General features: G+C 43.5%; 1 protein-coding gene across 1 annotated transcript in view; it reads left to right on the top strand.

Moving 5' to 3' along the window:
• Positions 1–3,211: 3,211 nt before the first annotated feature.
• The window catches only part of A2ML1 (alpha-2-macroglobulin like 1), a 36,197-nt gene continuing 27,447 nt past the window's right edge, over positions 3,212–11,961 (top strand). The window contains exons 1-6 of the mRNA XM_081081188.1: positions 3,212–3,291; positions 3,749–3,932; positions 4,301–4,463; positions 5,025–5,077; positions 10,736–10,756; positions 11,515–11,674. Coding sequence (XP_080937314.1) covers positions 3,227–3,291; positions 3,749–3,932; positions 4,301–4,463; positions 5,025–5,077; positions 10,736–10,756; positions 11,515–11,674 — 646 coding nt within the window. The 5' untranslated portion in view covers positions 3,212–3,226. The remainder of the gene's footprint in view (positions 3,292–3,748; positions 3,933–4,300; positions 4,464–5,024; positions 5,078–10,735; positions 10,757–11,514; positions 11,675–11,961) is intronic.

Here is an 11,961-nt window from a genome sequence, read left to right as displayed (position 1 = left end):
CATTTCTTTCATTTGTGACATGTCTCTTTGTCTCAGCATTTTGGCTGCTTCCCTGTGTTTGTTTCTATGTATTGGGTAGCTACTAAGTCTCCTTGAGTTGATAGAGTGGCCTTGTGTAGTAGATGTCCTATAGGGCCCAGTGGCTCAGCCTCCCCAATCACCTGAGGTGGACACTCTAGGGGCACCCCTTTGTGGGCTGTGTGCACAGTTTTGTTGTAGTTGAGCCTTGATTGCTGTTGGTGTCACTGGGAGGAATTGAACTCTAGGCCAATTGGCTGTGGGGACCAGTTGTGACTACAGTGGGAGAGCTTCTGTGCAGGAGACACCCTTATGGGGCAGGACTTGCTTCAGTGGGGCTTTGGTGCTCACTGAATCTGCCCCTTGAGTGTGTCACTTATGGATGTGAAGTGTTGTAATCTGGATGGTCTCACACTGACCACTGGTACACTGGCTCTTGGGTCTCCAGGGAGGTGCAAAGTCAGCCATTGCCTGGGGCCACCCAGCAGGAGCTACAGAGAGATCTGCAGATTCCTCCTCTTTGTATTGGGTTTGGAAGTGCCCAGACAAGGCTCAGCTGTGAAGCAAGGCAGGCTGGTGCTGGTGCTGATTTGGGGGCCTTTTATTGACAGGTTTGGGGCTCCCTGACCCAGCTGCAGCTTGTTTAACAGAGTTTTAGGCTGAGAATGGACAGACCATTCATATACAAAAGCTGCTGTGCACAGCTGGGTGGGGTTGTAAATTGGTAGGGCGGGGTCTCAGAGAATCACCAGGGCGGAGCAAACATAAATGGCTGCTGGGGAAGTCCCAGCACAGGAACAATGACCTCTGGGAGCACCTCCCTCTGGAAGAAAGCCGCCTCCGCATTCCTGCCCCAATGCCAGACCATTCAGTTTCTCCCTGTAGGAGTCTGGATCCCCCAGAGCCTCAGCTGGCGCTGGAGCTCAGAGGAAGTGGGCGCTTGTAAATTCAGTTCATGGTGCCATCCTTTTAAGAGGAGCAGCTAGGTCTCCAGCAGCCTGTGTGTCACTCAGCCCCAATCCGCACTGGTTTTTACAGTCCATAGTTCTTATGGCCTGCAGTTCTTTCCCCAGCTCTGGGACCCTGGACTGGGAGTCTGGTGTGGGGCTGGGACTCCCTGCTCCTCCAGGTGGCCTCTGCAGAGGCGATCTCCCTCCCAATTTAAAAAGCAGCACACCTGGGTGCCGGACCAGTCCATTCCGTGCCTCCACACCTCCTACCAGTCTCAGTGAGCTTTCTTCTTTACCTCTCTTAGTTGTAGTACTCAGCCAGCTTTCCTGTGGTTATGGATGATAGTTGTTCTGTATTTTGGTTGTAGTTTTGATGTGGTTGTGGGAGGCAGTAAGTACAGGCATTTACCTATGCTGCCATTTGGTTGTCTGCACTTATTTTAGTTTGGATCATTTTTATTGATCTGTCTTTAAGATAGATATTGACTGATTTTTCCTCAGCTCTGTCAAGTTTACTTATGAGCCTGAAGAAGAAGCTGCTTATTCTAATAACATAATGTTTCTACAGAGCCAAAGCAGCCCTCCCCAGTCCCTCCCCTATTGTTTTCTAACGTAGGCCCTTCGTTGTTTCACTGCCCCAGCTTTAATACATGTACTCTCAAAATCACCTGGATTCCTCTTGTGAAATCTTTTCTGCACAGAGCCAAGAACCCACACACCACTGGCCAGCCCTAGGCATTCCCGCTCCTGGCTTGGTCCCCTTACTGGTAACGGTAAGAGACAAGCAAATAATGTTACCGGAAAGGGACCAGGATTGAGGCACAGTGTGGAATGTGTAAAACACTTGTTCCTTAGTTAAGGAAGATAAGATCTTGTGACATTATCTGGCTGTAAATTACTCAGCCCTTTAACTACCTGTCTCAATTTCCTAGTGCCAAGGAATTTTCCTCGCTTCTTTCTGACAGCATCAAGTCTCTAGTTCTAGACCATAAAGTCTTCAGAATTTCTGTTTCCTTCAGTTCTTTCTTCATATCTTATCCACCCCAGTTACTAAAAACTCTTTTTTGTTCATATTGGTTTTAGGTGGTTTGGTCATTGGTCCAGAAAGTATTCTCACTGATTTATACTCTAGGCCAGTGATGGCGAACCTTTTGAGCTCGGCGTGCCAGCATTTTGAAAAACCTTAACTTAACTCTGGTGCCGTGTCACATATAGAATTTTTTTGATATTTGTAATAAACCAAAATAAAACAAGATTTATATTTTTGATATTTATTTTATATATTCAAATGCCATTTAACAAAGAAAAATCAACCAGAAAAATGAGTTCGCGTGTCACCTCTGACACGCGTGTCATAGGTTCACCATCACTGCTCTAGGCGGCCTTTAAGTCTTGCATTGTAACGAGCACTACAAAGAAACTCAATGTAGATTCATTTTCTTTTTTGCACGTATGCATGTTCTCTTCTCTCATGAATAAGCATTTCCATAGGAGTTGCTGGGTCAAAGAATATGCAAATCTGAAAAGCTTTTGATGCTCAGTGTGAAATTGCCTTCAGAAAGTTTTGGATCATTTTTTTTTTTTTAAATATATTTCATTGACTTTCCACAGAGAGGAAGAGAGAGGGACAGAGAGCCAGAAACATTGATGAGAGAGAAACATTGATCAGCTGATTCCTGCACACCCCCCACTGGGGATGTGCCCACAACCAAGGTACATGCCCTTGACCAGAATCGAACCTGGGACCCTTCAGTCCACAGGCCGACGCTCTATCCGCTGAGCCAAACTGGTTATGGCTGGATCATTTTTATTGACACAATATTGAGCAGTGTTAATTTTTTAAAATTCCCAATTAGATAAGAGGTATCCTGGTTTCCTATGGGTACTGCTCCCATACTGTGATCCCAAATACTTCTTAATAGAATAGTAAAAAAGGTGGAAAGATCAAATGGGTATGAGAATTTGGAATGAAACCAGAAATAAAGGGCGGAGTCCAACATTTGTTCTGTGAACATCACCACTGTGAATTCTTAGCTCTGGCGTTTCCCAAACAGGTATGGACTGGCTGAGCCAGTATGAACATTTCAGGGAGAAATGAACTTAAGGAAGTGAATAGAAGCCTTACCCTCATTTACCACCTTCACCTGAGGCCCCAGTAGGTGATTGGCTGGGGCTTCAGTGGAAGCTCCACTCCCAGCCTGGGGAGTTAAAATATATGCTCCGGACGGGAGCAGACCTCATCTGCGTTACCCACAACAATGTGGGCTCACCTCCTGCTGGGAATATTGGCTCTATCACCAGCTATTGCAGAACAACTCCTTCCGTAAGTGCTTGAAGTCAGAGCTTCTTTGTCTACCTTTCTCAAACCTAAATATGGGGGGAGAAGATAACCTTTGGTTTATTGTAATTTCTTTCTCATCTTTTCCCTTCTTAGTTGCATTTCTCCTTTACCCAGAGAGAAAAGTTGAGGCCTAAGAGGAAGTTAAAAAAAATATATTAAAATACAGTAGGGTCCCTGCACTCTGTTCTCTGTCATAGAACTAATTTCCTCCTTGGTATACTAAGCATAGACTCTCAGTGATGGTTTCCTGATTGTGGGAGGTTTAAAGGTTGTGCACTGAGTTATTTGTCCTCTTCTTCTTTATAGGAAATAAGGTTTATGGAGGCAGGAGCTCAGTCTGTTTAATTCACTGCTATATGCTGAGTGTTTGTGAAAGGGCTTAATTTCCCACTGAATGGATGAATCATTATGTCCTCAAACCCTTTTGCTTCTTTAACAGAAACTACCTGGTGACATTACCAGCCCAGCTTCACTTTCCCTCTACTCAGAAGGTTTGTTTGGATCTGAGCCCTGGGTACTATGATGTAAAATTCACTGTTACTCTGGAGACCAAGAACAAGGCCCAGAAGTTGCTAGAACACCATGGAATGAGGAAGAGGCACTTACACTGCATGTCCTTTTTGGTAAGCGCAGAGTTAGCCCCAACTCTAATCCCATACTTGCCTATTCTCCTCCCTAGATACTCGCCATAATCTAACTTTGTTATCTTACGTTTGTCAAGGCCCTTAAGCCTATCTCCCCTAAACCCGACTCCAATTCCTGGCCATCACTCATCCATAATTTCCCTGACCTTGCATTTCTTCCTTTTGTTCCCGACCTTAACCTCCGACTATTGTTTCCCTTTCCCCTGGCAACCTGTTTTGTGGCTCTACCCTTGCTGCTCCCATCTGACTCAGTCCTTTTCTTTTACCCTCCCATTCTTGGGTTTGCAACCAGTAGATTCTGTGCCTCCATCTCTTCCTCCTCCTCAGAGCTCCCCTCTCTTGGCCAGGTACCCCCTCCTGCAGGTGGCACAGAAGAAGTGGCTACAGTCCGGGTGTCAGGAACTGGAAATAACATCAGCTTTGAGGAAAAGAAAACAGTTTTAATTCAGAGGCAGGGGCATGGCACCTTTGTGCAAACTGACAAGCCCATCTACAAGCCGGGGCAGCGAGGTAAGAGGCACACGTACGGGGTTGGACAAAAGGCTGGGGACACAGCAGCAGGCATCCTTCAACAGGGGCTTTGTGATTTGGTGGCAGGCCTATGGAATAATGAGCGCAGAAGAGGGGAAGGTCTGGGGGGCTGCTGGGTTCCACAAGCCGAAGGGTAGTGGGTGGAGTGGCTCCTGTGTGTGTGTTTCTAAAACAGGAGAGAACGTTTCTTCTGGAATAAAATTTGTAAGTATAATTGGATTGCTGGGTCCTTCCGCAAGCTGCTTGTATGTGAAATATGCAAATACACATTTGGCTTGAGCTCCTGTCGTTGGTATTTGCTGCTTCTTACTTAGAGGGGCATTCCACTCTGAGGTTTCAGAGTCTGCAGTGGTGAAGAGAAATCGTTTGAGGGCTTCATTTTTTCTCGGACTAGGTTTATTTAAATAATAATAGTAATAAAAAAAAAAACGATGGGGTTTTGCTGACTCAGAAGTATGTGTGAGGAAGTAGAAGGGTGGAAGGAAGCAAGATCTGAAAGAGGAAATCTCCCCTGTGCTAATGGCGCCTGTTTCCTTCCAGTGCACTTCCGCATCGTCACCCTGGACAGCAACTTTGTTCCAGTGAATGACAAGGTGAGAGTTTAGTTGGGAAGAAGGGGAGGGAAGGGGTCGGACAGACTGAGAGAAGAGGGGAAAGAAGAGGTTCTTTCCAAGGGTGTGAGGAGGCGAGGCCCTCTGAGGTGCAGAGTGCAGGTGGGAACTGAGAAGCCAGTCTAAGACCTCCTAGCCCCTGTCTGCCTGAAAACAAGCAGATGCGTCTAGCTCTCAGGTCCAGTAGCCGAGCACATCAGTGAGGCTAACATTCCCGAGAGAGGGTTACATTCCCTGCTGTTTTAAAAAATCGTTTTTGCAAACTTCAAGACTTTCGAGGGATTACACCACGATGCTTTGCAGTTCAAATCTGAAGACATAATTCAGGAGTGTGTTTAACAAAAGGAAGAAATGAGTATATTCAACCCCCCACACCTTTTTTTTTAATTTTTTTTTTTTTTACTATGAGGCAAGGTAATTTATAACTTAGACAATTCTCTTAAGGCAACATTTAAAAATACCAAATTATAAAATAGACAGTTCTCTGAAGGCAACATTTAAAAAGTGCCAAAGGTAAAAAAATGTGGTAACATTTGGTGAATACTTAAATTTTCCTTGAACAGCTCAACTGCTAGAATCATAAGCCTGATGAGGTATATGATCTCAATTCAGGGCTTGTGTTGTTTCTACATGCTTGTGAAATACTTTGCTCTAACACACTCCTGCAGTCTTCTTTCGCCTTCAGACACAGGCCATGAATTCAAAGGACACGTTTAATGATAATTATAGGGAGAGCATTATTTTCATGTCCCTCTCCATGTTCTCAGAGCTTCTGTTTCCTTTCCCTGTGTACAGGAGGCTATGGGCTTATGATCAGTAGCCTCCCCCACCACTGCTTTCTTTCCCAATTTAGAATTCTTTTCAGTTTCTCCTTCCCATCACCTGTATCCTTTCTTTATCAAAAGTTTGGTAGAGCTCTAGCTGGTTTGGCTCAGTGGATAGAGCGTTGGCCTGCAGACAAAAGGGTCCCAGGTTCGACTCCCGGTCAAAGGCACATGCCCAGGTTGTGGGGCTCGATCCCCAGTAGGGGGCGTGCAGGAGGCAGCCAATCATTGTTTCTCTCTCATTATTGATGTTTCTATCTCTGTCTCCCTTCCTCTCTAAAGTCAATAAAAATAAATTTAAAAAAAAGTTGGGTAGAATATTGAATCGCTATTGTTTAACAAACTGTTGATTCCAGAGCTAAAAAGAGGACATGCTAAGGTGAAAGTGTAGCCACAGCCAAAGTTATCTCAGACTCTACTGCCTTCAAGGTTGATCTCATTAAGCACCCCTGTTATATTATCTTTCCTGTGATCATTTCCTGAGAGGTGCTCTGATTTCTACAGTGATGCTTTGTTTCTGATGTAAAATTGCTCCTTCCTCTCCACTCCATTTCTCTAGCCAGCACCCTCATCCCAAGTTCCAGTTTGAACATTGAACATTTGAAATGCTTAATTTGAAACACTGAAATTACCCAAAGGAATTTTACTAAGAAACAGGGAGTATACAGAGCACAGTGTTTTAGCCTCAGGCAACTAAAATATACTTGAGATGAACTGACCCTGACTACTTTGGTTGCTACATTCATTCAGAAACCTCAGGCAGCTTCCAGTTGGAAATGCTATCATCCTAGTTCAGTGGTCGGCAAACCACGGCTCGCGAGCCACATGCGGCTCCTTGGCCCCTTGAGTGTGGCTCTTCCACAAAATACCACGTGCGGGTGCACACGTACAGTGCGATGGAAACTTCGTGGCTCATGTGCAGAAGTCGGTTTCGGCCTGGGCGAGTCTATTTTGAAGAAGTGGCATTAGAAGAAATGGGGGTACGTTCGCCAAGGTCGACCCCTCAGGTTGAGGACTTTATTTTATTTTATTGATTTTTTACAGAGAGGAAGGGAGAGGAATAGAGAGAAACATCAATGAGAGAGAAACATCTATCAGCTGCCTCCTACACACCCGCTACTGGGGTTGTGCCCGCAACCAAGGTACATGCCCTTGACTGGATCGAACCTGGGACCTTTCAGTCTTGAGGCTGATGCTCTATCCACTGAGCCAAACCAGTCAGGGCGAGGACGTTTTTAACAAAGGCCAGCTTAGGAGTACCCTAATTAAGTTAATAACAATGTACCTACCTATATAGTTTAAGTTTAAAAAATTTGACTCTCAAAAGAAATTTCAATCGTTGTACTGTTGATATTTGGCTGACCACTGTCCTAGTTGAACACTTGTTTCCTTTGAGAGGAAAGCAAACTGGTAAATGGTGTCCTCCCTCCCTCTTGACCCCCTGTGTGAGAAAAATACTTTGTTATCTGAGGAAGTGTTCTTTTTCTGGAATTTATAGGATTCCATAATAATCTCAGTGATAGTTGCCTCCTTATCGCCTATGTAGCCCTGGTTTATGGAAGTCCTGTCCTTCTTTGACCCGGAACTAGAGCAGAGGAGGCCACCCCAAAATGTGCTGCTTTATCATGTGGGCTATTTGGAGCTGAAGGCAGTTAAGACTCTGCAGCCCTAGCCAGTTTGGGTAGAGCGTTGGCCCTTGGACTACAGGGTCCTTGGTTTGATTTCAGTCAAGGGCACGTACCTTGGTTGCAGGTTTGATCCCCGACCCTGGTCAGGGTGTGTGTGGGAGGCAACCAATTGATGTGTCTCTCTCACATCCATGTTCTTCTCTCTCTGTCTCTTCCTCTCCCTTCTACTCTTTCTATAAAAATAAATAAATAAATAAATAAATAAATAAATAAATAAATAAATAAATAAATGGAAAAGTATCTTCAGGTGAGGATTAACAAACAAAACAAAAGACTACAGACTCAAGAAAAAGTTTATTTCTCCCTTCACTGGCTGAACGAGTTTAGGTGGGGAGCCTGTACCAGAGAGGGCTATTATCAGAGATGACTTTTTCTGTATCTGAAAGACTTCCCTGCATGGCAGGGCAAACATCTGGTTACCAAACATCTGCTTTTCTTCTCTTCCTGTGAACTGCCCTCCTCTGCTTGGAAGCCCCAGACCCCTATTCCATTCCTTAGCTCAGGGTGGCATCTCAGCCTCAATTGCCTGACTCCTTTTCAGTCTCATTGTCTTTGTGGTGCTTCTATATGGATGTAATTAAATTTGTTTTTTTCACTATTAACCTGTCTTAGGTCAATTTAATTATTAGACTAGCCAAAGAGCCTAGAAGGGAAGAAGGGAAAAATTTTCCATCCCTACAATCTTTACCTCTCATTTCTGGCTTTACTGAGGAATTGCCATTATCCTTGATATCAAGGCTGATGTTTGTATTTAATGGCACTCTGCTTCTTCACTGGTCAGCATCACACGGTACTTAGAGCAAGAATCAAAGGCAAGCACCAACTAGGTTCCATTCCATCTCCCTTCCAAGTGAGATCCAAACTTTGTACCCTCTCTAAGACCTCCATATCTAAATTCAGCTTTCCATCTCATTTAGTTGTAAGTCCTTTTAAAAGTGTTTAATATTGCCCAGCTGGCATGGCCCAATGGTTGAGTGTTGACCTATGAACCAGGAGGTCACAGTTTGATTCCATGGTCAGGGCATATACCCATGTTGCGGGCTCGATCCCCAGTGTGGGGCATGCAGGAGGCAGCCAATCAATGATTCTCTCTCATCATTGATATTTCTATTTCTCTCTTCCTCCCTGAAATCAATAACAATACATATTTTTAAAAAGTGTGTAATACTAACTAGAAAGTCCTGAGTCCAGCAAATGTATAGTCTCTAACCAGATTTTTAATTATATTCACACCCTAGATGTTGTAATTATCTATTTCCATGGCCATGATTTTGTAAAATTCTAACAATTACAGTTAAAGAATTAAAACATCTCACACAAACAAAGACAGTACAGTAAAAAGATAATTCTCTCATAAGAAAATTATCTTGAGCTGTCATTTTGTTTTCAACTTTTAATTATTAGAATTTTCAAACATATCACCAAGACTCAATGTTTTTTATTTTGCTACATTTGTTTTAATATATTATTATTTTTTTAATATATTATTTTTTTGCTAAATAATTTAAAAGTAAGCTTCAGACATCATAACATGCTACTTGTAAATACTTTAGCATATATCTTCTAAAAAGAATGTCTTTAAAAATCATAATGTCATTACCACATCTAATAAAATTAATAATTATTATTTAGTATGCAGCCCTAAATCTGTTTTTTTCAAATTTTCAAACTAGGAGCCAAAAAAACAAATCCATGCATTACATTTAATTGTTATGTTTTAAATTTTTCTTTTTTTTTTTCTTTTTTTTAAAATGTATTTCTTTATTGATTTCAGAGAGGAAGGGAGAAGGAGAGAGAGAGATAGAAACATCAATGATGAGAGAGAATCATTGATCGGCTGCCTCCTGCACATCCCCTACTGGGGATCGAGCCCGCAACCCAGGCATGTGCCCTTGGCCAGAATCGAACCTGGGACCCTTCAGTCCGCAGGTTGACACTCTATCCACTGAGCCAAGCCGGCGAGGGCAAATTTTTCTTAATATAAAATAATCTCTCTTATTTTTTTATTATATTGACTTTTTTTGCGAGAGAAAGAGATCAGGTTAGATAGCTTTTAAAATGTCCTCGTTTTGAAAGATGACACTGATCTTAAAGAATTCTACTTGTCTTACAGAATATTTGACATTCTTAATTTGTCTGATTATTTCTCCTATTGTGTAATCTAACTTGTTCCTCTGTCTTCTGGAAGTAGGTGTGAGGTCTTAATTAGATTTAAGCTAAACATTCTTGGCAAAAATACTTGGTAGGTAATGCAGTAAACCTCAAATGTGTCTCTTCAGGAAGGAAGCACATGATGTCTCTTTCCCACGATTAGTGATGATGAGTTTGATTACTGGTGAAGGTGGTGACAGCTTAATTTCCCCAATGGAAAGCTATGTCTTTTTTCCATTTGAAATTGGCAAGCGCTTTTGGGGTGATACACCTAGCACAACGACCTGTTCCCCACCAACTTAATGGTCTTAGCATCCATTTTCTTGAGGAAACTATACATGATCCTTCAATGGAACACTTTTAAACATTTTTAAAAAATATATTTTATTGATTTTTTACAGAGAGGAAGGGAGAGAGATAGAGAGTTAGAAACATCGATGGGAGAGAAACATCAATCAGCCGCCTCCTGCACATCTCCTACTGGGAATGTGCCCGCAACCCAGGTACTTGCCCTTGACCGGAATCGAACCTGGGACCTTTCAGTCCGCAGGCCGACGCTCTACCCACTGAGCCAAACCGGTTTCGGCTAAACATTTTTTTTTTTTTAGAAATTGTTTTGCAATGCTTGAAAATAAGGTTCCTGCCCAGTGGCATTCAAATAGCAGAGGAGGGGGAGGAAGATAGTTGGCTCCAAGAAGAGCTCGGTCGTAGAGCACCGAGGGATGCTGAAGTGTCTGAAGCTCCATTTCTTTAAATATTTCGGAGACCAGCAACCCCTCTGAGGAAATCCCTTCTCTCTCCTCCACTAGCCAATAAGCGTTTGCCCCATTGTTAATCTAATCAGAGCAGCACAGAGCCATCTGAAAGGAAGGAGTGGGCAATGGCGAAAGAAAGGCGCCTTTGTGAACTTGCTTTCAACAAACCTAACCTTGTTGCGTATCCTGCTTTAACCCACATTGTCTGGTTTTCCTTTTCAGTACTCTATGGTGGAACTGCAGGTAAGTAGAAGTTTCTTTTGCTTTTCTGTCAGTGGTGGAGAAGGAGAAGTGAGAGTTTGGTGCTAAACTTGGAAGCCAGACAGAACTCTGAGATCTTGGCCCAGCGCCTGGGCCTGCCCAGCACTGAGTGCCCATAGTTCCTCCTACGCTGTGCCTGTTCTCTGGCCTCTGCCCGCCCCCGTCCTCTGTAAGGAAAGTCACCAACCTCTGCTGGGACTAACCCTTCCACTCTGGTTCCTGTAACTTCTTTGTGCCGCACCAATTCACCTGGCTCCACCCTCCTCTTCGTTTTCAGTGATGAGCTCTTGTCATAGACACTCGACAGCTGACTATGACATGAATGCCTGTGAGAAGTGTTAAGGAGAAAAGGGCCTAGGAGTGCAAATTCCCCAGAGCATTCCCTCCATTTCTCTGTTAAATTACCTATCTCTCATGTATCTTACAATCAATCCCTTCAGCGTTGTCCCTTAATAGAGACCAAGAGTAGAGTAAACATTCTTTGTAAAGGACATCCTAAATCCCACTTTCTGAAGCTGGCCATAACACCTTAGAAGACTCAGTCTGATTATTTGAAGGACCCTTTTCTTCCAAAATGGGGGCCGAGCCTATCTCATGCAGTAATGAAGAGAATAATAAATAAGCCAGGTGCGGTTTGGACATGGGGAGGCCATGGGGAGAATCCTGTACCCGCTTGTTGCAGTGCAAAGTGGAAGCCAGCCAGACAGGTACATCAAGAGGTTTCTTTTCCGTGGACACAGGATCCAAATAGCAACAGGATTGCACAGTGGCTGGAAGTGGTGCCCGAGCAAGGCATTGTGCAGCTATCCTTCCAACTGGCACCAGAGGCAACGCTGGGCACCTACACCGTGGCAGTGGCTGAGGGCAAGACCTTTGGCACCTTCAGTGTGGAAGAATATGGTAGGTGGGAGAACGATGAGCTCACAGTGTTGGGTGTAATCTGGTTACAAAATCAGCAATAGTAAAGTAAAAACCTGCCACTGGGAGGGGTGTTTATTCATTTTTGAATCAGTGCTAAACCAGTTAATAACTTCAGGAGTATTTCACCTTAATAAAGCCCCCTCTTGATTAATTAATTAGTTAGTTATTTAATCAATCAATCAATTAATTAATTACTGTTTTTATACCCCACTGCTCACTACCTATATGGTTAAGTTCTTCTCCTATTCCGTTTCCATTTTCTTTCC

The sequence above is a fragment of the Myotis nattereri genome (genome assembly GCF_964212035.1).
Source record: "Myotis nattereri genome assembly, chromosome: 2".
NCBI classification, from domain to species: domain Eukaryota; kingdom Metazoa; phylum Chordata; class Mammalia; order Chiroptera; family Vespertilionidae; genus Myotis; species Myotis nattereri.
Note: the sequence above shows the minus strand (reverse complement) of the source record. Positions and strands in the feature narration are given on the sequence as shown.